The sequence below is a fragment of the Oryx dammah genome, unplaced genomic scaffold, assembly GCF_014754425.2.
Source record: "Oryx dammah isolate SB20612 unplaced genomic scaffold, SCBI_Odam_1.1 HiC_scaffold_10, whole genome shotgun sequence".
In the NCBI taxonomy this organism is placed as follows: Eukaryota; Metazoa; Chordata; class Mammalia; order Artiodactyla; family Bovidae; genus Oryx; species Oryx dammah.
In genome coordinates this window covers 4,842,262-4,870,020 of record NW_024070194.1, presented here as the reverse complement: position 1 = coordinate 4,870,020, position 27,759 = coordinate 4,842,262, and the positions used below count along the sequence as shown (strand labels likewise).

Genomic DNA, 27,759 nt, shown 5'->3' with positions numbered 1-27,759 from the left:
TCTGTGGGGTTGCAGAGAGTCGGACACGACTGAGCGACTTTTACTTCACTTCAGGCATCTTTATCCCAACTTTCTAGCCCAGCTCAGTCATACTTTTAAAAGAACTGTGTTTTGTTTTTTTTTTCTCTCCCATGAAAATGATTCACTGTAGAAATGTGGCAGATCATTTTGGGTGCCCAGTGCCTATATAAAATGACACGGTGTAATGTAAACCACTCACCAGTAAGCCGTGACTGAACGTGAGCCCTCCTTTGGCCGCACACCATCAGATGTGTCCTGTAGGAGAGCGTGAACCTTTGATGTCTGTTACACGTGATGCTTTCTGCTGTCACATTTCTGAAGAAACCTGTACCAAGAATAGGAAGTAGACTCCAGAAAAGCCAGTGAAGCACCATCCGAAGGAAGGAGACGGGCAGCTGTCTGTTTGTTGGTGTAGGCCACTTCACTGTTACAAGGTCCCATTCAGTGTGATCTCATCCCTGCAAGGATGAGGTGCACATTGAATGGTGATTGAAATGTTGAATGGGGGTTTTCAAGGGATGCTTTCTGAGAATATGTTTCATGGCGAGTTTACTATTTCCTTCTTGGCTTGGCTCCTAAATTTACCCAACAGTCATCTTCTCATCATCAGCTTTAAGACCTTTATTTTATTTTCTCTGTGTGGATGTTTTGCACGCTTCAGTGGATTCTTTAATCTTTGGTCAGAGCAGTAAAAGATCTAGGGATGCCATATGCTGTGATATGCTTGGTCATTGATCTGCTTTCCTTCAGCTGCTGGAAAGCCGGCTCGCCTTTGGTACCCTTCAGAAGCAGAAATCTTGTTTTGCTGTAGTTCTGTCACATTTCGTGGTACAGTTGTTGATCTACTTTTTTCTAAACCACTATTGGTAGTTAACTTTTAATTTTATAGGTCCTTTATCACTCCTCAATATTAATACTATAATCCTGGCATTTTATTTTACTGAGTGAAATGTAAACTCATATTTAAAGCCTGCATGTATTTCTCATGTGCAGTTCTGAAATAGGGAAACACTTAAACTGGGTTTGTTTTATTATTTGTAAATTATACCTGAAAATTGATTAGACAACAGGGACCGGTTGTATAGCACATGGAACTGCTTCAGGTTATGTGGGAGCCTGGGTGGGAGGGGCTGGGGGAGAACGGGTCCAAGTCTGTGTGTGGCTGCCTCCCTTCTCTCTTCACCTGAAACTGTCACAACATTGTTAATCGGCTATACCCCAGTACAAAAGGAAAAAGTATGACATTTGGGGAAAAAATAAATCAGGAAACAAAAAGAAATTGGTTAGAAAAACTGACTGAACTACATATTTAAGATCTGTGCATTTGACTGTTTGAGTCTACCTTAATTTTAGACTCTTCTTTCAAAGCTATTGTGTGAATAGCTTCTATTTTCCCAATATTTTTATTAGCTGTTTCGGTGTGTTCTCTTCAACCAAAAAAGTACACATTACTAAATCCTTCAGCTGCATAAAATCAGTCGCACACTGTTGTTATTTTGGCCCTTATTTCCTTAAAATGAATATTTTTTCAGTGGTTTATTCATATCAACTGTTTCTTCTATCTCGTTTCAGTCACACCAGCTGGACTGATCAAGATTGTTTCATGTCATAAGGCAAATTTGTACCTATTGGTGAACACTTCCAAATAACAACTAGAGTAAGAAGTTTACAAATGAAATTTTTTTTTTCCCTTTCAAGTCATTTTTCTCTGCTGTGTAGCATTTCCCCCAAAGCTTAATCTCATCCATAAAAGATGTGATGGATACATTTACTACTAGACTAATTTGTTTAATCTCAAGTGGGTTTATAATATATTATCTTACTTTTCAGTTGCTGTCTGTCTTGCTCCTATGAGTCAAAAACCTTGCCATTTTGTAGGTTTCTCTTTTAAATAGCAGAATAGCAGAATGTAGACTTTCTCTTTAAATCCAAGTTGAATGTACACATGGTTTAAGAAGTTAAATACTACCACCGTGGTCTTAAAATCCAGTTATTTGCTGCCCACTGGGAATCTCCCCATTCCCAGTCTTTCTCTTTATGAATGACTTTTGAACTCTTTGAGCCTGCTTTGAGCTTGCATTTGTTTCCAGTTTTTAAGGGAAATGTTTGTCCTTTGATTCGTGAGTTTAGATCTTCAGGGAGATACAGGATGGTGCTTTCTTGCAGCCGTCCCTTCTGCTGTCCCTCTTGCCTCCCCTCCCCCGTCCCCCAGCATGTGGTGCTTGTCTGCCTGGCTTGTCTGCCTGGCGCAGCTTCACAGGCAGTGCTGTGCTGCCCTGCTCTCCTTTCTGATAGGTTCTCTTGGAGTCAGTGGTTGCCTTTTCTTCGTTTGCATAGTTTCCTTTCTGCCTGAGTCGCCGGGGAAGCCCCTACCTGTTGTTAACTCTTCTCATACCTTCTGAGAACCTCTCACAACAATTTTCCACAAGCTCAGTTCAGTTCAGTTCAGTCGCTCAGTCCGACTCTTTGCAACCCTTTGCGACCCCATGAATCGCAGCACGCCAGGCCTCCCTGTCCATCACAAACTCCTGGAGTTCACTCAGACTCACGGCCATCGAGTCAGTGATGCCATCCAGCCATCTCATCCTCTGTCGTCCCCTTCTCCTCCTGCCCCCAATCCCTCCCAGCATCAGAGTCTTTTCCAATGAGTCAACTCTTCGCATGAGGTGGCCAAAGTACTGGAGCTTTAGCTTTAGCATCAGTCCTTCCAAAGAAATCCCAGGGTTGATCTCCTTTAGAATGGACTGATTGGATCTCCTTGCAGTCCAAGGGACTCTCAAGAGTCTTCTCCAACACCACAGTTCAAAAGCATCAATTCTTCGGCGCTCAGCCTTCTTTACAGTCCAAGTCTCACATCCATACGTGACCACTGGACAAACTATACCCTTGACTAGATGGACCTTAGTCAGCAAAGTAATGTCTCTGCTTTTGAATATGCTGTCTAGGTTGGTCATAACTTTTCTTCCAAGGAGTAAGCGTCTTTTAATTTCATGGCTGCAGTCACCATCTGCAGTGATTTTGGAGCCCCCAAAAATAAAGTCTGACACTGTTTCCACTGTTTCCCCATCTATTTCCCATGAAGTGATGGGACCAGATGCCATGATCTTCGTTTTCTGAATGTTGAGCTCCGTTAGCACTATCCAATAGAAATACAGTACCAGCCATGTATGTAATTCTGCTTTTTCTAGTAGCTGCAGTAAGAAAGGGGCTTCCCAGGTGGCGCTAGTGGTAAAGAACCCACCTGCCAGTGCAAGAGACATAGGAGACATGGGTTCGATCCCCGGGTCAGGAAGATCCCCTGGAGGAGGGCATGGCAACCCACTCCAGTATTCTTGCCTGGAGAATCCCGTGGGCAGAGGAGCCTGGCGAGCTACAGTCCATGGGGTCGCAAAGAGTCAGACACGACTGAAATGACTTAGCATGCAGCAAGAGAGGTACAAGGAAGCACATGAAGGTAATAATATAGTTTGCTTAATCCAACATGTTCAAAATGTCATTTCAACCAACAGTCAGTGTTTCAAGTATTTGAGATGTTTTACTTTCTTTTCTTAGTACTGAGTGATCAAAACCCGGTGTGTGTTCTTTGCACTTGCACAGCATCTCTTTTCAGACTCGCCACATCTCGGGTGGCTTATGGCTACTGTATTAGACAGAGCAGGTTCAGGTGATTCCGCAGCTGCAGCCCTGGTCTTGGAGGAGGCATCCTTCCTGGACACCTCCGTCCACCCAGCTTTGCTTGCTTCTCAGTTGGCGTCCCTGTTTTCTGGACTGCAGGTATTCTCATTTCCCTCTGGTGGTCTTGCTCAGTCACAGAGGGTATAGTGGACAGAGGCATGCTGTTGGCATGTCCGTCTCTTGAGTCACTCTGGTTCAGTCTGGCTGCTCGCCTCCTGGGGCTGGTGTGTAGCTATCATCCTGCGGCCTCCCCCGCCGCAGCCTGCTTGGAAATTTCCTGTGCCTTTGCTCTTGTGGTGGATCCTTTTTTGTTCGTTTGTTTTTCCCCTGGGTAGCTTACATCTTTCTCTTCCTTGGTTTTTTCCTTCGCTCAGGTGGAAACGCCAGTGGATGCTGAGAAGGGGAGCAGAGGTGGTGGGGTCTCTGAGGCCCTGCAGATCTGAACCATGTCTCTTGTTCCTTCTTGCCTGACGATTATTGGGGCTGTGTATAGAATTCTAGGTTGGACATCATTTTTCTTCAGAATTTTGCTCTGAAGCCATTCAGATCCCCTTACCTTTTGAAAGTGAACTATTTTTTCTTCCTGGAAACTTACAGAATCTTCTCTTTGTTGGCGAGATCCTCGACCTACACATTACTGTGCTCTAGTGTGGGTCTGTTTTTATCATTTTGCTGAGCACTTGATGTCTCTGGTAGATTTCCTTGAACTATTTTTTAATGTTTTCTTTCCTTGTATTTTATTCTGCTTAATTTTCCATTATTTATTTAGGCTTTGCCTTCTGGAAAGGCAGTTTCTTCTACCTTTATCTTCTGACTCTTCAGTTAAGCTTATCATTTCTGCCATCTTGTTTTCAAGTTCCAAGAGACATTTTATCCAACATCCTGTTCTTAATCCATGAATGTATGGATCTTATCTTTCTGAGTATATTAATGATAAATATATTTCTAAGCTCTCTGCACTCTGTTTCCTCCAAGGGGCTTGTTTTTCCCCTGTTTTATTTTTCCTTCAGATCTCTTTCATACCAGAGGCATTCCTTCCTCTGACATCTCTTAATCGGTGGTCTGTGCGTGATGAAGACGAGGGGCTTCCGAGGTCTACTGCAGGCTCCCAGCAGGTGCCCGAGGCTGGGCAGCACACGTCTGCCTCGAGGCCTCTGGGGGCAGGTGGGCTGTTATTTGCATACCCTCGTGATGGTACCTTTTGGTCTTTCCTCTTGTTTGCTCATATCACCTGGACGGAGCTCTGCCCCCTGATTCACATTTTCCAGAAAGTAAATCTCCAGATTTCAGCAGAGGTGTGAGGCAGCAGGCACCCAGCAGCAGGAAGGGGGAGATGGGGGCGGAGATGCAGCTCCCCTCGCCCAGCCCCACCCCACCCTGCGGTGAGTCCCACCCCTCGTTCCAGAAGCAGGCTTCCTGCCCTCCTGGAGGGTTCTGTGGTGGAAACCAGGCCGGCGCTCTGCTCTCCCCACCGCCGGCTTGTGACTGAGCCTCCTCCCACCTGCCAGCTGCTCATCAGTCTGATTGCCAGCTTCCAAAGCTGTGCTGCTGTTGTCTGCTCTCCTGTTCTTTCACTGCAGCCTTGTCCTTTTTTTTTTCAAAGTTCTGGTAAAACATATATAACATAAATTGACCATCATAGCGATTTTTAGGTGAACAGTTCAGTGGCATTGAGTGTACACACATTGTTGTGCGTGCTTGTCTTTTCATAGTACTAGTGAAAGTACTAGTGAGATGCAGACGTAGAGGAAAAGGTCTCTACGCGGAGTCATAGCGCTGTTGATGTAGGAGAGCAGAATGCGCTGTGTGTGCTCTGTCTGGCAGGACACGCGCTGCAGCCTTCTGTCAAGGCTGTATATTGTCACCCTACTTATTTAACTTGCTTGCACTTTCTGACGGTTTGATTTAATGGGATTTGTTTACCATCCTCTAGGAAAGCATCTGGGGCTTCCCAGGTAGTGCTGCTGGTAAAGAATCCACCTGCCAATGCAAGAGACTCAAGAGATGCAGGGTTGATCCCTGGGTCGGAAAGATCCACTGAAGTAGGAAATGGCAACCCGCTCCAGTATTTTTGCCTGGAAAATTCCATGGACAGAGGAGCCTGGCAGGCTACAGTTCATGGGGCTGCAAAGAGTTGGACATGACTGATTGCGTGTGTGCGTGCATGTGCACACACACACACACACATATGGGAAAGTGTTTGGATAGTTGCTTAGCAGAAGAGGGCCTTTTATCTGCTCTTGATAAACTGTAGCTTTACAAGAGGTTGCAGATGGAATTCCCAGGCCTGACACAGAAGGCTCTCCAAGATCTGATCTCTACCCACCTGTGTACTCCAGCCCTGTCGTTCCTCCACCAGCCCGCTCAGCCCCGTGCCTCTGCTATGCTGGGTGCTCTGAGTACTGCGCCCCGTTCCCGTCGCCCTCTTCCACATCGTTTCAGCTCCTAGCCCCACGCCGCCTCCTCCCACCCACAGCACGCGGGTGTCCTTCTGTCTCCCTCCCATGGCCTTGGACGTGCCTCTGAATTAACACGTTGCCTTTCCTGCCCTCCCTGGCCCCCTTTGCTGTTTGTTTCTGTGCCATGTCTTCCTCAGTGCTTGGCACATGGCCTGCACGCAGTCAGCTGGGTTCCTGGTGCCAGAGATTTCAAGAGAGAACTCTTTATCTCTTATTTTGTAGGATATCCGACATGAAGCCAGTGACTTCCCATGCAGAGTGGCCAAGCTTCCTAAGAACAAAAACCGAAACAGGTACAGAGACGTCAGTCCCTGTAAGTATTCACACCACAGTCACCTGCTCCCATCCAGCCAGCTCGTCCGAGGCTGTGGGCCTCTCAGACTCCTTTAGCCCTGGGGTTTGGTAATAAATCAATAGCAGTCAAGGTTTGTGACTTGATTGTTTCCTATGATGAAAGTATTAGAGGCTTATAGTAATGGTTCGTTTTTCCACCCATGGAGGAGGGATAAGGTTTCAGTTTCTAGAAAATTCAGCGAAGTTGAAAGAGCTTTTCTTAGCTTTGACTATTTTAATGATGAATCATTTTCCTACCAGCTGAGTGTGTGTAATGGCAGGCGTAATATAACCCCTTCTGGGTGACTTGGTACTCTTGGGCCCCAAGCATTGTACTGACCGGTAGTGATGCCCTGCACTGGCACAGGCGGAGGTGGGTGAGGCACTCACCCACCGCCTCAGCTAGAGACGCAGTCGGCTCTGCTTGCTGACCTCACCTCCCCCCAGGTCACCCCCTCCACCATCACTGTTTTTCTGGCCCTTTGCTGCCCTTAGCTCTCAGTGTGCCTGCTGGCAGCCTCCTCTGCCTTCTGAGTAATTGGCTTTCAGTCCGTTGATCCCTCGAAAGTGAATAACTGTGTTAGAATCTGTGTAAAGTGAGAAAAACTAGAGGAGGGAAGGATGGGAACTTCACCACCTCCTCTAGGTCACAGAGAGCCTTGGGACTCACCTCCACGTGCGTCGCCCAGCAGTGAGGGCCGTGGCTGCGGCAGCTCCGCAGCAGTGCCCTCTGCCGGGGATGTGACCATGCCGCCAGGCCCGGGAGCAGGCCAGTCCCACCGAAGCCTGCTACAGGGGTGGCTCCTGGTGCCCTCCACAGGAGAGTGGCAGTGCCTCCTGCCAGATGGTGCAGTGCCCCAGGCTGTGGGCTGGGAAGTGAATCAAATCTGGGCTGGCGCTAAGCAGTCTACCTCTGACAGCTGCCGCAGCGCTCTGCCCCTCTGAGCTGCGTGGCCTCAGGCGGGTTGCCCTCTCCTCTGATCTTCAGTCACACCGGAGTCACAGGGATCTCAGGACTGGGTGCAGACTGAAGTCAGGACACATCAGTGCTTAGCCCCAAGTCTCACTCTCAGTGTCGGCTGTGGCTGAGATGGCCAGGAACTAAAGTGCCCGCCGGGCACGTCCACCACGCGGGTAGGTCAGGTGACACAGGATTTTGCCCCAGTGCCTGATTCTCTTGATTTAGCACTTCCAGGCTATGGCTGCACATAGATTTCATTTAAGAGTAATACTGATGGCCTCTTCTCAGGGAATTCTGCCATGAGGCCCTGGCCAGCTGCCCTGCGCTGGAGTCACCACCACAGTTCACACCACACATGCGTGCCCACCGAGCCGTTGGTCTGGAGCCTTTGCTGTACTTGCTCTGAATTAGGGAACAGTATTATCCTTCATATTTCTTTTCTATGTTTTCGATCAGTATTCATCTAAATAAGTTGTAAACCAGCTTTACAGAGGAAAAAAAACAGCATTTGAAATATTCTTCCAGGGATACAATTCCCAAACTTCTTCAGTTCAGTCGCTCAGTCATGTCCGACTCTTTGCGACCCCATGAATCGCAGCATACCAGGCCTCCCTGTCCATCACCAACTCCCAGAGTTCACTCAGACTCAACGTCCATCGAGTCAGTGATGCCATCTAACCATCTCATCCTCTGTCGTCCCCTTCTCCTCCTGCCCCCAGTCCCTCCCAGCATCAGAGTCTTTTCTAATGAGTCAACTCTTCGCATGAGGTGGCCAAAGTACTGGAGTTTCAGCTTCAGCATCATTCCTTCCAAAGAAATCCCAGGGCTGATCTCCTTCAGAATGGACTGGTTGGATCTCCTTGCAGTCTAAGGAACTCTCAAGAGTCTTCTCCAACACCACAGTTCAAAAGCATCAATTCTTCGACGTTCAGCCTTGTTTACAGTCCAAGTCTCACATCCATATGTGACCACAGGAAAAACCATAGCCTTGACTAGACCAACCTTTGTTGGCAAAGTAATGTCTCTGCTTTTCAATATGCTATCTAGGTTGGTTTTAACCAGTCTTAACTCCTTGCATTTTTCTCCCCTACCTCCACTCTTCACTAGAGAAGGTAATTTGCTTTTAAACTTATGAAGGAAATGGGGAGAATGTTTCAAGGTAGAAGGTGATCCTGGTATCTTCTGTTTGGCAGGTGAAACACTCAGCACTCAGAAGATAAGTTTCTGCCCAGGGTCACCACCCAGTGCTGTGAGGCCGCTTATGTCCATGGCCCATTTCAGTATCACCTGAGTATTTCAGTGTGTAGTAACCCTCTGTGATGAGAAACATTATTCCAAACAATGGCTAATCTACTAAAACATCTCTTTGGAACGCTTTCAAGTAGAAAGCCCCTAACTGCTTATCCGCATTAAGTTTTCCTTTCTCTCTGGGCAAGGGGAGAACTGTTTATGGGCCGTCACACTGAGTTTACTGTCCCTTGTTTGTACCAGAAATAAAAACACCCACCTGCTCTTGTTAATGGGCCTGGCAAGATAAGGAAAGTTGCCTTCAGGAAAATAGGGCTTTTGTGACAATGTGGTAAAGAGGAAAAGAAGTGGCTGTGCTTTTTTAGTAACCTGGGGTAGACCTTTCAAATGCAAGTGTATTTCTAAAAACTATTCTGAAAGTTACTTTTAATATATTTTCAGTGTTGTGTTTTGGATTCGGAGTCTATGTTTTCCTGTTAAACTCTCTTTTAAGTGTCTTTGATTGTGACATTCATGGTATACTTGAGCTTTTTTAAAGACAACCTTGTATCAAGGAATTCAAGTTATGAATTTTCACACTGTTGTATACTTCAGCCATTTAATCTTGGAAGCATTAGGCACAGGTGAGCCTGAGACCCGATCGTAAATGAACAGCTTGGTTCATTGTACCAACTTGAACTCTGGGGACTGGGTGGAATATTGGTGGATTTTGTTCCCTTTTAAAGATCAAAGCCATTGCATTTTTCACTCATAAAAATATGTTTTAGGCCTCAGAGAACAGATTACTTGACATCCCTAGTCTTCTGAGGTGTGAGGACAGTAATAAATATTATAAGACGATAAAGCCTAAAAGCAGATTTCCCAAACAAGAATTAATAATCTGTGTTTTAGTGTAATTTGTTTCTGTTGCTATTTTGTATTAAGTTTCAGATACTTTCAAAAACCTTCTGAAAGTACTAGTTGTTCCCATTATTGGAGACACTAATTTAATCTCAGAACAGTTTGGACTCAGCCAGTGTGAACACCCTGAGCGCCTCACTCGTCTTCTCTGCTTTCCCCATAGGGCGCATCGCCTGTGCAGGCACTTAAGTCCCCCTGGATTAACCTTGCATTCTGGTTTGCCTTTCAGTTGATCACAGTCGGATTAAACTTCATCAAGAAGATAACGACTATATCAATGCTAGTTTGATAAAAATGGAAGAAGCCCAAAGGAGTTACATTCTCACCCAGGTAAACAGAGTCTGAATTTTTCTCTAGTGGGTTTTGCCTCTCTCGATGTCAGCCAAAGAGTTTGACAGTGCCGTTATCCACGCCTCAAATAAAGTCTTCCACATCTTTTAGAAGACCAGGTTTCTAACCCAAAAAAGCAATGGAAGGGAAAAGTCTTCCTTCAGAGATTCAGTCTAGTCATGACATGAATCTTTTCTGGGAAGTATGGCATTGCTAGGTTTGTAGACAACAGCAGTAAAATGCCAGGGTTGTCTGGTTTGTTGACAGAGGCAGTAGCTAGAGAAGACGGTACCTGTGTTGAGTCCTTAAGTATTTGCCTCAGGGCATCAGAGCTGGTTATGGACACATAAGAGGGTTAGTAATAATGGACTAGAAATCTTTATCCAGATGGCCTTTCAGAATTCCTCTGCGTGGTCCTCATTCTTCGGGGGTGGAGGGGTGTGTTAGGTTATGTGGAGAAGCATGCAAAATGACTTGAAACTCCCATTGGTTTTTGGCATCTTTATGGAAAAAGAAATCACAACAGTGTTTTCATAATTGGCCTTTTGTGACACACTGGTATACGACCCAAAGACCATGAGAGTCTGGGGAAGAGGGTGAAGGGGTCTCTCTTAACCAATTTTCTCAAGTCTTCATCTGTTACTGGTACATTGATATACACAGTGTAAATCTCTCTCTCTCTCTCTCTCTCTAAATCCTCATTTCCTCTTCTCTCTTTCCATGTCGGTTTCTCAGTCTTATATTAGGTTGGGTCCTAGGGTGACTGTGAACATCACAACCCTGTCTGATATTTGGAAGCTAAAATGACAGTGAAGCTAGGCAGCACAGTCTGCTTTGGGGCCTTTTCCTGGGGGCCCTTCTTGACTGTCCCTTTTGTTCTATCCGGTTTCCTCTCCACACATGACCAGAGTCGGCCCGACACCCCTCCAGTCATTGTACGGAACATCAGTCCCCAGGCCCTCAGCCGTGGTCCTCCCAGCCCTCTGGGGTTGGGGTGAGGGGCAGGGAGACCTTGGTGGCAAGCTGGTGGGAAGAGGTTGTGGCAAAGTGGCTTCTTGGCAACTTCTCTTTTAGAAGTAGTCAAGTTTCTTCACTTCCTGATTTCAGCCGTTCAACTTTGGTCTGGGGTCAGCAAGCCCAAAGCAAAGATAGGGTATATAAAGTCAAACGGGCATTAGGAAATCACCGTGAAAACTTACCCCGCTGTCCTCCCCACCCCCGCACCCTTGCAGTTGCTTGGCACATCTGAAGTTCCGTCTGTCCGTCAGATCGCGCCCCAGATGTATCCAGCTGCTTGCTGACATGGTCTCCCTCTGCCCTGAGATTCACTTAAGGGGTTCAAGCAGCCTGGCCCCAAAGTTGCACCGCTGGACAGTGGGACTGAAATCATTTCCATGCCACAAAACCAAGAACACTGTGCCCATTTTTTCAGTGTCGTTCATTAAGCAAATAATGCAAGGCTCTCGTCTTACTTTTAAAATCTGTAGAGAGTAATGTCACGGATACTGGCCTTCACGCCCGCCTTCAAGTATTGGCTGTTTGTTGTGTGTCCTTTCAGATCTTCCATGACTTTAGTCCCTCAGACCCGTTCTGGACTGGAGTGATGTTTGGGGCCAGTGGCACCACGGCCCTTGCCCACCCCCGGCTGTCTGTGTGCCCTCATCTCTTAGGTCCCGTGCTCCAAGGGTGAGGGGAGTCTGTGGTCAGGTTGGCCATTAATAGTAGTAATAATGATAGCTCACACTTTGTAGGGTATTTACTGTGTTCCAGGTCCTGCAGAAAGGTGTAGTCAGTCTGTGATCATCTTCCCAGCCCTGTGAACATGTGCTCTGACGATTAGAGGCTGGGCGGAGGAGCTGCGGGAAGGGAGGCAGGTGGCTCGTCCGAGGTTGTGCGGGTGGGGCCCTTCCCCTCCGCCGCTCACTTGCCGCCAGCAGTGTTGCTCGCTGTCCCAGCTGCCCTGACGCAGAGATCTCTGGCCCCCTTGCTCCAGCGAGCCCAAACCAGAAAGCAGAATCACTGTTTTCTCTCCTCTGTCATTCGGCTCTGAACCAGCTCTGAGATACGGAAATGACCTTTCGCTACATGGTAGAAAATAGAACTGTGGTTACTGACCGCTAGGCAGGGAGAGGCAGGTCCTGGCCTCAGCCACGGCTTCCATGCTACCTGAGGGCGCTGTTGTCCACTCAGCACTGACAGTGAGCTCGCACCAGCACAGGTTTGTATGTAAGATGCACACACTGTGAATTGTGTTTGCAGGGCCCTTTACCCAACACCTGCGGTCACTTCTGGGAGATGGTGTGGGAGCAGAAGAGCAGGGGCGTCGTCATGCTCAACAGAGTGATGGAGAAAGGATCGGTGAGTCGGAGCTGCCCACGCTTGACACCACTGTCCGCGCGGGTGCCAGTCCGTTAGGGCGACGTTTGTCTGTTCATTTCTTCAGGTTGCTTTAGATTTCTGTTAGAAAAATCCAAAGAAGCTGTCTGTAATTACATGCTTATTATGAACAAGTCAGAGAAACAGGTGAGTTTAAAGGAGAGAAAGGTTGAGCGGCCCTTGCCCTGGTCTCCACCCCACCCTGTCGGCCGGCCTGCCCGGCGCCTGGTGCGTGAGCCCCGCCTTCCTCTCCTGTGCTTCTGGTGCTGCTCTGCTGGCTTCGTGCAGCTGTGCGAGCAGAGCTTCACTTTGGAAAGCAAGTTCCTGCTGTGCCTTGACCGTGCCTGCTCTCTCTGGTAAAGTGCCCCTTTGCACAGCCCAGCGGTGGGAGCGGCTGGACGCAGAGTCGGCCCTGTCAGGTATCCGCAGGCGCTGGGCCCTTAGCGTCTCCCTGGCTGCTCCTCTCACAGGGACGGTGTCTGCTTGCGCTTCCCTTCCGGAGTGTGGGCCTCGCTTCCGAGGACTTTGCAACATGAACCTGTTTGTTGAAGCCACCGCCTGCTTCTCCTCTGTCTCTTCTGCCTCTACATCCAGAGCGATCTTTCTAAACCAGGCCTCCCACGCCTCTTGCCAGCTGAAACCTTTCTGGGGCTCGCACGCCTCCCAGGACATATGCTGGACCGGGTACAGCTGGGCCCTCGGTGGCCTGGGCCCCGCTCTCTCCCTTCATCACCCTACTCCAGCCAGAACAGACTTATTTTATTTAAAAAACCTTTTTTTAAAAAAGTCTCTTGCCCCTTTTCTGGACTAATGACCTAAATCGCACTTGCCCCCTCCAGGTGCACGTGGCTGCCCTCAGGCCCACGTGGCTGTGCTGACCTCCCCTCACATCTGAGGGCACAGTAGGTGCCACGTCCTCCTCCCGGGCTCCTGCCCTCTCCCCAATGCCCACTGCCAGCACGCGGGGCTCCGCAGCCTCCGACGCGGAGGCCCTAGGGGAAGAGAGCCGAGGAGCATGGAGGCCAACGGGAAGGGGGCCCCAGGCTGGGCCGGCGCTGGCACCGTGCTCGGGCTCAGCAGGGACGCTGCTGTCCCAGCTTCTAGAAGGACTTGAATGCTCCAGAGAGGCCCGCCTCCGGAGAAAGGGCCATCGTGGCCCTCGGGAAAAGTGCAAGTGTGAAGCGGTAATGTGTCAAAGGAAACTTGAGCAGTGAAAACCTGAAGGGGTAACGCACCCGCCACACAGACTCATCCCTCTCTCCCCAGAAAGGACGGGGCTTGGCGACAGCAAACGGCCCTCTTACGACAGTTCATGTTTAAAATCGTCTTTTTGCCTCTGCCTCCTTTTCTGAGAAGAAAGGATTCATTTGCTCTACAGAAACAGATAAAGCGCTTACTTGAATATTCAGCTGCTACAACAGTGCATTTTGTCTGAGGAAAAAAAGTCTTAGTGAAAGTGGTTTTTTAATTTTCTCTGCAGTGGCTTGATTAGTAAAACACAAATTTGCAAACGTGAAGTAAGCCTTTATCCACCACCTTTCTTGTCAGCAACTTTGAATAAAGAAACAAAACATCAGGTTCCTGCCACACAGGCGCTCCACAAGGGAAAGCGAACCATGGTGGCCAGCATGGGTGCTGAGCGCAGAGGAGCACCGGGGTCTCCCAGCCCCAGTGTTGCTGCCGCTCCGGCCGGGTCGCTCTCTGCCAGGGTCGGGGAGGTCCGGCCTGTGCCTTGAGGCATCATGGTCTCTACCCACCAGCTGCTGGGAGCACCCTGCCGGCAGCCGAAGCCTTTAAAAGCGTCCCCAGACAGTGTCCGGTGTCCCTGGGGAGACAGACTTGCCCTCAGTTGTGACTCACTCTATCGTGGTGTGGAGGGTTGAGAATTTTAAATCAAGACTGACTTATTCAAAACTCATCAGAGAAGGTAGCATTTGCCTTTTATTTGTTTGTCACTAAAAGTTCAGGTGAAACCTCTTCACTGTTTGCACATGGTTTGCTCCAGCTACTGTGGTCAGAGGACACCAGGAGGGGTATCCAGGTACTCAAGTGGCATGCTCCTCAGCAGGCCCTGCCCTTGGTGGTCTCCCACCCAAGGCTGAGCTTAAACAGACCACAGGTCCACTGTGACGTCCTTTCCCCTTGGACTGCTGTGCTGGCCGTTTAAAACCATGTATAGTTTTATATGTAGCTTACTGTGGTAATGTGGCGTAGTCCCTGTCTTCCTCTCTAGCTCTTCTTTTTACCCTCGGTCACTTGGGCATGCAAATTGACATGGAAAGCAGTGTGTGGTTTATGGTTCTTAAACCTTCCTTGGGATAAACATCTTAAATTCTGCATCAGAGTGCTCAGTTACCACCCCCATCAGAGCTGACTAGGGGACATTAGAAGAAATTGCAGTCTCTTGTTTGCTCAACCAATCTAGTTATAATTTCTCCACTGCAGCCTGTGGTTGAAAACCAGCTGGCAGAGCGTCTCCATGTAATGCCTATTTGTTTTCTGGTTTCTGTCACCAAATAGTGTCCAGTGGTCCCCCTCGTATGTTTTGGCAGAACTACCCGTTAACCTTTGGGGACCCGATATACTTCCTGGAAGACAGTTGTGCAGAAAATGATTGTGTGTCCAAATGGCTAAAGTTCTCATTCATTCCATGTAGAAATTGCATGTAGACATGATAAGCTAGCGTGCATATGTATGCAGGGGCCGGGAACGCAAGTTGTCTAGACAGGGGGAGTAAGCCAGGCCATGTTCACCCAGAAGCGTCACCCAGATCTCTCTCCTGAAGTCGCTACTAGAGATGCTGTTTGATTTCAAGGGCTTTCAGCCTGGGGACCCTGAGTTGTGTATCGCGGGTGCTTTAGGTTTCGTCTGTCTGTCTCACATTCCACTTTTGGTTCTCCATGTTCATCCCTCTTTCAGCCAGATCACCCATCAGAGGGTCACCTCAGAGGCCTTCTGTGGATTTTTCTCAGCATGCCCTAGCTGTTTGAGAAGAACCCGAGAACTCTCACACCGCCCTCCTGCTGGTGACAGCGCCTCTAACAGGTGCCAGCACTGGCCTGGCCGCCTCGAGACATGCCCCCAGCTTAGCTCAGTGAAGGGCTGCTTTCCAACAAAATAATCTCCTCTTCCAGTCGCTGTGGACCCACTTAATAGGGTCACAGGAGTAGTGGTCTTGTGCTGCTGCTCTTCTGTTCTGCTTTATTTTACGTGTTTACAGCGAAAAACTTCTACAGGAGATGACAGAGAGCAGACTGTGGCATGCTGCTGGAGATGCCCAAGAGCTCTTTGAAGAACTCCTATTTTTAAATAAGTATTGGTTGATTGACACTCAGTGTGTGCCAAAATTCCTCAGCGATAGAGTTTCAGAGTCTTGGTCTTTATCCAGATAAAAGAGATTTGTGAGGCTTTATATTCACTTTTGAAAGTGAGTGCTTGCTGTGTGGAGATGAGATTTAAAAGACTTGCCTCTCTTGCCCATGAGACATGAAAGCATTGGTCTTTTCTCTGAGAGCAACTGGCCATTCTGCGTTTCTGCTGCTTGGCTTCACTCTGTCTGCTTACTGCTTTGGGTGCCCACTCCAGCACTCGTGGCTCTGGGCCTACCAAGGTGGTTTCTTTGTTTCTGGTGTCCCAAGGCATTACACAGATCTGATTATTCGAAGTGTAGGAATAAATGCCTCCTTTAAACATCCTCTAAGTAGTCATGTATGGATGTGAAGAAGGCTGAGCACTGAAGAATTGATGCTTTTGAACTGCGGTGTTGGAGAAGACTCTTGAGAGTCCCTTGGACTGCAAGGAGATCCAACCAGTCCATTCTGAAGGAGATCAGCCCTGGGATTTCTTTGGAAGGAATGATGCTAAAGCTGAAACTCCAGTACTTTGGCCACCTCATGCGAAGAGTTGACTCATTGGAAAAGACTCTGATGCTGGGAGGGATTGGGGGCAGGAGGAAAAGGGGACGACAGAGGATGAGATGGCTGGATGGCATCACTGACGCAATAGACGTGAATATGAGTGAACTCCAGGAGTTGGTGATGGACAGGGAGGCCTGGCGTGCTGCGATTCATGGGGTCGCAAAGAGTTGGACACGACTGAGCGACTGGACTGAACTGAACTGAGTCTTGCTCTCACCTGCCTCGCCCACTGTGGCTGAGCGTGCAGTCGTGATTGTGCGATGCCATCAATGCTTCTGTGTCCTGAGTGGCAGGATCACTTCGATGCTGATAGTTGGGCTCTGTTCTGGGGGTTCATTTTGGCAGCTGGGCTTCCCAGGTGGCGCTAGTTATAAAGAACCTGCCTGCCAGTGCAGGAGACTTAAGAGGTGCAAGTTTGATCCCTGGGTCAGGAAGATCCCTGGAGGAGGGCATGGCAGCCCACTCCAGTATTCTTGCCTGGAGAACCCCATGGACAGAGGAGCCTGGAGGGCTACGGTCCATAGGGTGTCAAAGAGTCAGACATGACCGAAGCGACTTAGCATGCACATCGGTGCAGGGAGATGACATGGGTGAGACCGTCCAAAACGTCCATGTCTAGGCTCCTTAGAAAACCTTACTGGCCTTCTGTTTGGGGACCACAAAGTTGGATGCTTTGGTGGCTTCACAATGTGGTGTTTATTAATTTGTCTCCCCCCTTTTTTTCTGTGGCTTTGGTTTTCATTAAAGCAGGATCAATGGGCATTTGTTCTGTCTTCAGCCTCTTCAAGAGCCTCCTGGCTCCTCTGAGTCAGTGCGTGTTGAATTCTAAGTGTCTTGAACTTGTGCTGTTTCCCAAAGAGCTGTTGACACGCACTGATACTTCATTTGATGGAAGTCACACTGCCTCCGAGGGCCCCTGTCTGGGGATGTGTCAGTTCTGGACCCGGCAGGTTCTCCCTGTCTACCTGCCAGTTTTGTCCAGAATAGTCATCAGCAGCCAGAAATGTCTGGTGTAGAAACTTGGCTCACATGAAGCGTTGCCACTGAATTTGACCCGAATTTTCTTTCTTGACCTCTAAATGAAACCAAGTCTTTGGGACCTTCCTTGCTTTAAGGAAAATGTTAATGAGCTACATTTAAATCAAGACTATCACATAGTTCCTGGGATTTTTAATTGAACATCAGAAGGACTTTTCTGAACTGAACCAGACCAGAATAAAAGGGTGGGATGGGGCAGGAGGTGATCCCCAGCCTTGGAGGACCCTTCTCAAGCCTTCTAGATCCTGGTTTCCATTTGACTAAAGCCTCCAAGGGGCTCCCTGGTGGCTCAGCAGTAAGGAATCCGCCTGCAGTGCCGGAGCCTCAGGAGGTGTGGGTTCCATCCCTGGTCGGGAAGATCCCCTGGAGGAGGGCATGGCAGCCCACTCCAGTATCCTTGCCTGGAGAATCCCTTGAACAGAGGAGCCTGGTGAGCTACAGTCATGGGGTCGCCAAAATGTGCGGACACCACTGAAGCAAATTAGCACGCACAACCCCTCAAGTTTTTCACAGTCTAGTCTTGTTATCGTCCCCAAGGTGAGGAGTCGGCGTTGTGCCGAGGGCACCAGTCAGGTTCTTGATAATCTTTGAAATGGCTACATGAAGTCATTCCTGAGAGACTGAACCTTGTGTGCAGGCTGGCTCCTCTCCTGGGTGACAGGGAGGGGACGCGATGCCTGGAGCCCGTCTCTGTGCGGATAACCTGGGCGGCTGGGTGCAGAGTGCACGTCCTGTCTGCCCGCCTCGCCCTGGCCTAGGTCTTCACACGCCCCTCCCCATCTCCCCAGGAGGCGGGCAGGTTACACTGATGTCAGCATCCAAGGTCAGAAAACCCTTGGTTTGGAGGTTATCATAAAGCTCTTGGACAGTACTCCACACCTCCATAGGAAGACAGTCCATTGCTCACAATAACTGGGCGCTATTTTCTGTCCTAGTTAAAATGTGCACAGTACTGGCCACAGAAAGAAGAGAGAGAAATGGTCTTTGAAGACACAAATTTGAAATTGACATTGATCTCGGAAGACATTAAGTCCTATTACACAGTTCGACAGCTGGAATTGGAAAACCTCATGGTGAGTAAGACCCACACCTGAGTGCCCGGGGCGGGCCATTGGTGACGTCTCCTGGAGGTGTTTCAGTCGTGATTTACTTAGTACCAGTGGTTTTCTGAGCTCTGAGCAAGATGCGGTTTTCACACCATGGTGAGCAGCGCCTGCCTGCTTACCTGCCAGGTGACCAGCAGTGTCTGGGGGGCAGACAAGTCTTAGTACCTCCCTTTTCACAGAACTCTCTCAGCCCCAGCTAACACCAGTTCTTAGGGGGAAGGGTAGGTCCTTACCTCAGACCAGCTGCAGAGGGTCTAACGTGATAGCCTGGGAGTTAACACCAGCGGGGCACGCGGGCCTCTCGCAGGCCTCTCATCCAGTTGCTAGTCTGCAGGGAGGGAAGAAAGGCCCAGTTTGTGGTCAGTGTGAAGTTTCTAGATGAAGTTCTGGGCTTCTGGGGTGGCGGGGCGGAGTTTATAACACCAGGGGCCGGCTCTCATTAAATGATGGCCTTGGACCACCTCTCGGCACTGCTGGACGCAACCCTGCTGAGGACCCTTTCACGGGGAAGCTGCAGAGCTCGCCTGCGCCCCAGCCCCCACTGGAGACCCCCACCGGTGACGGAGACCGCGGAGGGGAGCTCCGGGGGGCTCCCTCAGACGTGGGCACCCCAGCCTTGTGCAGTCCCACGGCCCACCTCCTCAAACTGTCGGCCCTGAGCCGAGGGCACCGTATCTCTCTGCGTGTCAGTCTACCCCCAGCCCGGGCTTTTGGAAGGCTTCCCGCAGCGGTCCGTGTGCAGTGTGAGCAGCGCAGGCCCAGAGCGCGCTGTGAGGGGCTCGCGGGCTCCTTCGGGGCCGAAGGAGCACGGACCCCCAGGGCCGCGGGCGGGCCGACGGGCAGGGTCTGCTCCGGCCTTGTCTTCATTCGCAGCTTAACTTTTGACTCCTGGGGTGGGTTCAGAGTGGGAGTGAGATGGAGAGCTCGGCACAGGCGCCTGGGAGCGGAGGAGGTGGAAACCGCGCGGGGGAACGCGGCCAACGGGGTCCAGGCCCTGCCCTGCTGAGCGCTGCGGTGGGGGGGGGGGGGGGGCCCCGGGGGCGGGGCGCACACGGCTGGCTCCCGCGCTGACCGGCGGTGGGGCTGAGACGGGCGATTTTCAGGAGTAATCTTGGCGGAGGGTTGGAATGTGCCTGGAGGATTATGTGATAGACTTTTTTTTTTAATGCTTTTGAGCACTTGCGAGCCTGGCATTACGAATGACTTCTGGTAAACTCGAGAAAATTTCTTCACTCGTTGAAGAGAATGGAATTCCCCCGAGCAGAAGAAGCTCCCGCTGTCTGGGCGGCAGAGCAGAGAGGTTTGAGGGAGATATGTTTGCTCTAACAGAACGGGGTTTTTTTAAAAAATCTGTTCTGAGCCTTGTGGATCTGTTCGCGCACACGTCTGAAATGAATTCCTTGAGAAAGAGGTGGGCAGGCATGAGGGAGGGCGTAAACAGAGATGACCCACACCTTTTCAAGAATTTAAAGAAGGAACTTGCTTTTGGCCTGTTTTCTTATTCCATTTTTTAAAAATCTTTTTAAGTGCTTTTCTTACTAATCCCCTCCACACACACAAAAAAGATACATTTCTCTTTTAAACCATTAAAGTATATAAGGAGGTCATTTTCTAGGGAGGAAGGCGTGGAGCTGTCTGTGTGGTTTTCAAAGTTATCCTGATGTGATCAGCAGATTGGTTCCAGTTCTGCAGGAAGACAGCATGAGTCATGGCTGGTGCGGGGTGACCCGTGTGTGTTCTCTGCGGGTGTCAGGCCCTTGCTGTTTGTTGTGGGTCCTTTCCCACATTTTTGTCACCATCTGGTCAGGGAGGGTGGTTGTACCAGAGGCATGAGCTCTGGGAGGGCAGGGCCGAGTCGCTCCCTCATGGCACCTGGCACCCAGGAGGCATGTGGTGGACATTCGCCAAATGAGGGGAGAGGCGCTGTTGGCCGCCAGGTCTCCGACCCAGTGTTTCCCCGTCAGCTGCTCTGCAGGCGACCTGGGGGCCGGTGTGGCCCTTGGCTCCGCGCTGCTGGTGGGGTTCCCGTCTCAGGCCTTACTTACCTCGTGACTGGCTCCCGTGACTGTGGGCTCTTGGTTTGAGGGCTCTCCTCAGTGAGAACCATGGTTTGACCATCGCCCCTAGCAGCCCGCTGTCCACCCTGGGAGTGGAGTCTCAGAGGAGCAGAGCTGGAATCAGCCCCAGAGGCCGTCCTCACAGTCCCCCTGGGAGCTGATAGGGCCACGAGGAGACACACTCGGGGGCAAGTGTCAGGGTCCACCTTCAGGGTGCCTGCAGCAGGCTGTGAATGCGGGCTCTGGAGTCAGGCAACTCAGATTGAAACTCCTGCCCCCCTACTAGTAGAGGGGTGCCTGCCAAGCCACAGGCTTCTAATCTGGAACTTGGGAGTAACTGGACTAGTGGGGTTGCATGCCAGAGCTCCAGAAGCCCAGGCACCCAGCGTGGGAGCGCATAGACGCTCACTGTGGGGCCGGGCCAGCGGGAATATCGGCACCCCCTCCTCGCTGAAGGGATTGAGCCACACGTGCAGCCTCCAGTCTTTGGGGACCGAGTCAGTAACCTTTTTCTGTAAAGTGACAGTCGTCTGAGACGTCCAGATCGTCTTGTAAAGCCCCGAGTTCCCCAGAGCTGGTGCCCCTCACGTGTGGTTACATTTCCACTCTTTGATGTGAAACCCCGAGGCGCTGATGACAGGACTGCTGTAGGCGGTGGTGCAGCACTACTGTGACCTTGAAGACAGCAGAAGGGAGAAGGGCGTCGAGATGAGGGCTCCTGGGGACGAAAGTGTTGCAGCTGAAGCAGGAACAGCCTGGCGCCTGCCCGGGGCTCAGGGCTCAGGTCTTGTCCACGGAGTCTGTGGTCCCGAGGAGAGAATCTGGGAACGAAGGCGCCTCGTGGAGGCAGGCGGGTCGAAAGGCACTTCGCGCTTACTTGCAGTCAGTGTTTCTCAGACAGGTGATTCTTTGAGAGTTGTCACGTGTGTATTTCTCTTTCAGTCTCGAGAAACCCGAGAGATCTTACATTTCCACTACACCACGTGGCCTGACTTCGGAGTCCCCGAATCGCCGGCCTCGTTTCTGAACTTTCTCTTCAAAGTCCGCGAATCAGGCTCACTCAGCCGTGAGCACGGCCCCATCGTGGTTCACTGCAGCGCCGGCATCGGCAGGTCAGGCACCTTCTGCCTGGCTGACACCTGCCTCTTGCTGGTAAGACAGCCCTCAAGACCGCAGGAAGCAGAGGGAGCATGCAGTGACCGCCAGGCTGGCCTGGCTGCGGCCCTCTGTCACTGTCTTTGACTTGACTTTGGTCTTGACTTTCTAGCAGCTTCCCTCCCATCAAGGGAGCTTTACCCTAAACAGCTTCACTTGGAGGAGTGCTCTTAAAGCCAGAGAATCCCCTCCCCTCACACTCTTCCCTCTCACGCTCCCCTAGGACGTGTGCAGTCATGTTGTACCTGACACCCAGACCTCACTCAGCTGTGTCTCCTCTCTGGCTTTCAGATGGACAAAAGGAAAGACCCTTCTTCTGTTGATATCAAGAAAGTTCTGTTAGAAATGCGGAAATTTCGGATGGGGCTGATCCAGACAGCAGACCAGCTCCGCTTCTCCTACCTGGCCGTGATTGAGGGCGCCAAGTTCATCATGGGAGACTCTTCGGTGCAGGTCAGCATTCCTTCCGCTTTAATCCGAGTGTGTTGGTTTTAAACTTTTGCCTCTAAAGGAAGCTGTTCACTGTCAAAGTTGAAATAATGTCACGTGTCAGGGGAAAGAGCTAGACTTCATGTTTAAGTCTGTTTAGCTAGAAAGTTGTGGGAACTGTCACCATGTTCCAGTTTCTTTGAAGTGTTCACCCAGAGAGCATTAATAGGGAAGTTAGACCTTATTTTCCAAAGATCTCATCTTCCAAGGACATGGCTGGAGACCCGAGAAGCTGAAAGGCCCCTCACCTAGCCCTCACCTCTCCTCACTTGAAAGGGAGCAGATTTCCTGACAAATCACCAACCGTGAAATCTTCCTCTTGCTGCTTTTTCAAGGAGCAATGGAAAGAGCTCTCCCATGAGGATCTGGAGCCCCCACCTGAGCACGTCCCCCCACCTCCCCGGCCCCCCAAGCGAGTCCTGGAGCCACACAACGGGAAGTGCAAGGAATTCTTCCCCAACCATCAGTGGGTAAAGGATGACACTGAGGAGGAGGATAAAGAAGACGGCCCCATCAAGGAAGCAACCATAGCCCCGTTAAACGCCCCCTGCAGCCTGGAAAGGTAAAGTAAGACGGTCCTGGCTTACTGGAGGGGGCGGGGGCAGGCAGCCTTCTCTTGGCAACTGGTACTTCTGTGTCCTTGGGGAGACGGGGCCCCTGGACCAGCCCTGCGCCTCCGCTGGTTGGCGGAGCCTCTGCACTGAGCACAGGTTGGCCGGGGAGAGGGACTGACTGCAGCAGAGGTCTAGCGCCACCTGGTGGTGCCTGTTGGAACTGGGGCTCCAGCGCGACAGTCAAGTCTTCAAGCCCAGTGTTGACGGCGTCAGAAAACAGGAGCCAGGCTTTGGGCAGGTCCTGAAACTGATATCCAGGCTTGACCACATACCTCCAGCCCCCAGAACTCAACCTTTTCGTGTAGCTTTGATTGTCGTTTTTCTTTCTTACAGTTTGACAAAGGTTACTGAGCACCTACTTATGCCTGTGAGAAATGAGATAATTAGAGCAGGGCCCCTGATCTGTGTTCTGGACCATCTTGTTGGGAAGGGAACAGTAGGTTATGGTGGGGGCTCCATGGACGGGACTGTGATGGAGGCGCACGCTCAGGTGGTCAGCCTTAGAGAAGAGCCATCCAGCCTTTCCTGGGAGGTCAGGGAGGGCTGCCTGCAGGTGGTGGCGTTGTGCCAGAGCTTGAAGGGTGGACAGGAGTCAGCCTGAGCCCGTGGAAGCAGTGCCCTCAGTGCCTGCTGTTTCAGAGGGCAGCTTAAGATTAGCGCCCACTCTGACCTCGTATTTGTCTGCACCTTGAGATTCAGCCTGCAGCAGTTCTCAGCAGGTGTGTGGAGTGCAGAGGTGTGTAGGCAGAGCTGTTCATGGTGGCATCACCTGTAATGGTGAAAAACTAGAGGTGGGTTGATTGTGTATCCAGGGAGTGTATCGGGAGGGCTTTCTCCCTGTGCTGAATGCTCTGCAGCTGTTGCAAGGCGGGATCAGGGTGTATTCTTGTGGCCCGGCTTGGGAACGTCATGCAGGAGCGAGCAGGTTGCACGCGGTATGTGTCTTGCCAGGCCCTCCGGCTAAGCTCACCATCCAGATCTTCCCTGATTACTTTGCCAAATGCTGGCTTCCAGACTTGAGTCCCGGCCCGTGAACCCACTCCCAGGGCCTTTCGTGCACCTCTCGTTCTGGGGCTCTAGAGACACTTGTCCGGGGGAGCCTCCCAGAGCAGATCCTGAGTGCGGGAGGCTGTGCCCGGCTTCCGGGGCCTCCGCTGACATTCGAGGGTAGACGGTGTGCTCCCCCCGAGGGCTCATCGCGGGCCACGGGCGAGAGGCAGAGCGGGCCCGCGGCTTGTGCCACATCAGGGTCATGTGTCCTGTTTCTTCATTCATGAAGACCGTGGAGCGAGGTGCTCTCCACATTCCGTGGGTGAAAGTGAGGAGCAGGGAAGCGTGGATCTGGGCACTGAAAGCCAGAGGGTGCCAGGAGACCATGGAGCAGGCCAAACTCCTGAGTGTCTGCACCGGGGGGAGCCCGCACGTTCCCAGGCCTCGCCCCGGACCCCTGCCCTGGCCCTGCAGTCAAGCCCTGGCAAGGAGGTGGTGACAGGCAGGCTTCTGGCCAGTGTCTACGTTGTCAGGCCGTTTCCAGGGGGCTCCCTTCCCTACAGTTCCTCCCGTGATAATAGCGTCCTTGCCGTTGTCTTCCGGGGTGAGTAACCGTTCTCTGCCCCCTTACTCCTCAGCGCGAGTCAAGACACTGAAGTCAGAAGGCGGGTCGTGGGCGCAGACCCCGCGCAGGGGGAGCCGTCACCACCTGCCGAGGAGCGAGACCAGCCGCTGAGCCACTGGAAGCCCCTCCTGGTGAACCTTTGTGTGGCCACGGTCCTCACGGCCGGCGCGTACCTCTGCTACAGGGTCTGTTTCCACTGACGGACGTGCTGGCCGAACCGCCTGCAGAAAGCCTGGCCTTCGCCCAGCGGCGGCGCTCAGTGCCGGGGAGGCCCTGAGCCCGTCTGGAAGAAGCAGGCCAGAGGTTTTCAGAGTCTAGAACTGTGAAGGGCTAACGAGAGAGGGCTGGGGATTGATGCAACGGGGGCTGGAGGCACTGTGGTCCCAGGAGCAGAAGAGTCTAATCTCAGGGCCTTAACCTATTCAGGAGTAAGCAGAGGAAATGCCAAATACGTCTCTCTCTCTTGTTTCCTTTTTTTTGTTCATTTGTTTTTGGAAAAAAAAAAATAGAATTACAACACATTGTTGTTTTTAACCTTTATAAAAAGCAGCTTTTTGTTATTTCTGGGGTGGGGGGGAGAAAAGACCAGGCACTTATGAAACTGCCTTGTGCCCTTAGGTGGCCTCTCCAGATACAGTTTTTATTTGATTTCCCAGGGAAAGACTCCCACACGTGTACGAATGTAAACTCCCTTGGAGAAGAGGGTTGAGAGTCGGACCCTGTCTGGCTTGAGCATGGCCCCTGCTGCGGGCTTCCCCCACTGGGAGAAGGAGAGCAGCAAAGGCCGTCTCTAGAAATCAGAACCTGGCTTCTGCTTCTGCTCAGGGTGTCCTGCCTCCGTTTCCCCACACAATCCTCCTCTCGCGGCTCCCCACTCAGGGTCCCCTGGGGCCAGAGGTTACCACTGGCCAGCCGCCGGCCCTCCACCCAGGCCTCGAGACCCAGATGGAGCAGGTACTGCTCGGCTCGGAATAGGAATGCTGTCTCGGCAGAAATCCCCCCAGTTGGAACGTGTCACTGTTCAAGTTAAGGAAAAGGTCAAGGAGGAGCCTCAAGCCTCCGGTCACGGAAATCACCTCCCAAGGTGATTCGTTCTTAATTGGTTTTTCACATTTTACCTCTTTTCTAAGCAACCGTCTTTGCATCCAGTGGTTTAGCAGCATGCAAACAACTTTTTGTTTGGAGGTGATTTTTGGGAAGGCGGAGCTCCTGTGAAAAACCAAACTCTTCATGGGAGGCGGGGGCAGCCAGGGTGTGCGTGCGTCTGCAGCTCTGCAGCACCGGGCTCGTCTGGAAACGCTTGGTTTCTTTTCAGTTCCTGTTCAGCAGCGACACACAGCCTGACCCAGCGCCAGCCTTGTCCCCCTGGCGGGCAGCCGCTGTGGGTGAGGCTGCGGGCAAGGCCGCAGCCGCCCGTGTGCGGGTCTGCACTGAAGCGGCCCTCCTGGGTGCTTGGCCTCAGCTGCACCATCTCCCCTTCCTCCTCCTCGCCTGCTTGGAGGACCAGACCCACGGCCCAGTTCTGAGGAGGGCACAGGAGGGCGCTGTGCCCGTGGCACAGGGCAGGGCAGTCTGGGTGGGCAGCAGGGTGAGCCTCACGTGGGGGCCCGCAGCGGGCGGCCCACAGAGTCCTTCCCGCCACCCTCCTGGGAGACTGCCCGTAGTGAGCCTCTCTCCACTCCATATTTATTTTCACATCATTTCCCCTGAAGGCATCCACAGTGCACTGGCGGCTTCTTAAACCAATAACATGTTCAAGGTTTTCGATGTCAGCCTTGCACCAAGGGCTTTATCCAAAAGTACAGCAGTAAACCCTCAGGTCGGGCTGGGAACGGAGGACTTTGCCGCGAGCCTCCACGTAGACCAGTGCCCAGTAGGAGGATGGCTGGGAGCTGTCGTTGTGTCGCGATGCGGCATGCTCGAGAAGGAGTCTGCGTGTGTTCATAGAGCAAGGGGATAATGTATAATGGACACTTGGCTATTTAAGACACGGTGTGAGGTTCCTTTGTCCCAGTTCCTCACCTCCCCAGTTATCTGCTCAACCTTGATCTCAGCCACCACTCCCGCTGTGTGTGTTAAGATGCATGTCCCGTCTTCCTGTGTCCCCATCAGATACGACGTGCTTGGAATACTTAGCGCTCTGCTGACTAGCGTGCCCTGGGTACAAGTCCAGTTTCCCTTTGCACGGTCTGATCGTTACGTGTCTGTGGTCCCTAAGACTGTTGCTGAAATAGTCGCCATTCAGCAGTGGAATGACGTTTTCCAGTAACAGATAGTTGCCTAATTCCTGGCAAAACACTCTGGTGACTTCCTAGTGAGGCCCAGCCTGTCCTGCTCCAGCTGGGTCCACTGCAGCTCAGACATTCCAAGGGTATGGGAAGCCATAGTCACACCTGCACTCTGGACACGTAGAGAACCAGGGTCCTCCCACCCACCCACCCCCACACACATGCACCTTTCGGATCAGCCTCCACTGCGCCCAAGTTCACACTCGCCTTGAGCGGACCGTGATTTGGAACCAAGGCAACTGTTGGAAGCCGCCCTTCCTGAAACACCCTGGACGATGGTCCCTTCAAGTCAGCCTGTGGCCTTCTAGGTCCGGGTGCCTTGCTGCACGAGGCGTCTGCCCCCACCTCGAACTCTGGGGACTGATGGTGCTCAGGACTCTGCCTGCGTGGGGGGAACCTATGACCTCCACATTCAGTGGCTTTTTTTACCAAGAAAAAATAAAAGGCAGCTGTGGCTCACGAGCTGCTCTTTTGCCAGCATTTTCACATTGTTGCCTTTCACGTGTTAGAAGCTCTGCATAAGTTTCCGTGGGGGAGCATCTGCGGCGTTGCCCGCAGGCCCTGGTGAGGTGCGATGAGGCTGGGGGCCAGGCTGCACGCGTGTTTGAGCTGGGCTTGTCCGTCTGTTCTGTTAAGTCCTGTATGTGTATGTAGTAGTTTGGGTGTGTATATATAGTAGCATTTCAAAGTGGATATACTGGTTTAACCTCCTATCCTTGGAAAACAGATGGCTCTGCGTCCTGTCACACGTATGTTAGAGAAGTAGTGAGCTGCTCTGCTATATGCCTTAAGCCAATATTTACTCGTCAGGTCATTATTTTTTACAGTGGCCGTAGAATAAACCATTTTTACAAAAAAACAGCCAGGTGTTTTGGTATAATACCTTTCCAGGTGTGTGTATACGTGGATGCATGATGGGGGGGTGTGGGGGGGGCCTGTCTCAGGGTCTTCTGTGACCTCACAGAACTGTCAAACTGTACAGTTTTCCAACTTGCCATATAAATGATGGTTTGCATTTTAGTTGCAACAATAAAAGTCTTTTTTTCTAAAGAACATGGATTTGGGGTGCTTCCTATTTCTTCGCTTAAACCAGGCTGGGCAACTCGTGTCTCTTTCCATGCCTGCTGCTATGAAGCAGATGTTGTCGTTCAGGAGGGGCTGCAGCTTTTCCACATCT

General features: G+C 51.3%; 1 protein-coding gene across 2 annotated transcripts; it reads left to right on the top strand.

The window, feature by feature from the left end:
* Positions 1-5,892: 5,892 nt before the first annotated feature.
* PTPN1 (protein tyrosine phosphatase non-receptor type 1) lies at positions 5,893-27,635 on the top strand. Of its 2 annotated transcripts, none has more exons than XM_040248179.1 (8): positions 5,893-6,468; positions 9,827-9,927; positions 12,187-12,285; positions 18,194-18,331; positions 21,364-21,573; positions 21,868-22,029; positions 22,401-22,627; positions 24,308-27,635. In XM_040248179.1, exons 2-8 carry the CDS (start codon positions 9,892-9,894, stop codon positions 24,492-24,494), a joined length of 1,059 nt encoding a protein of 352 aa, XP_040104113.1. In that variant the 5' UTR covers positions 5,893-6,468; positions 9,827-9,891; the 3' UTR covers positions 24,495-27,635. The 2 variants fall into 2 exon arrangements, with proteins under 2 accessions (XP_040104113.1, XP_040104112.1); XM_040248178.1 differs by having other exon boundaries at positions 6,350-6,448.
* Positions 27,636-27,759: the final 124 nt, after the last annotated feature.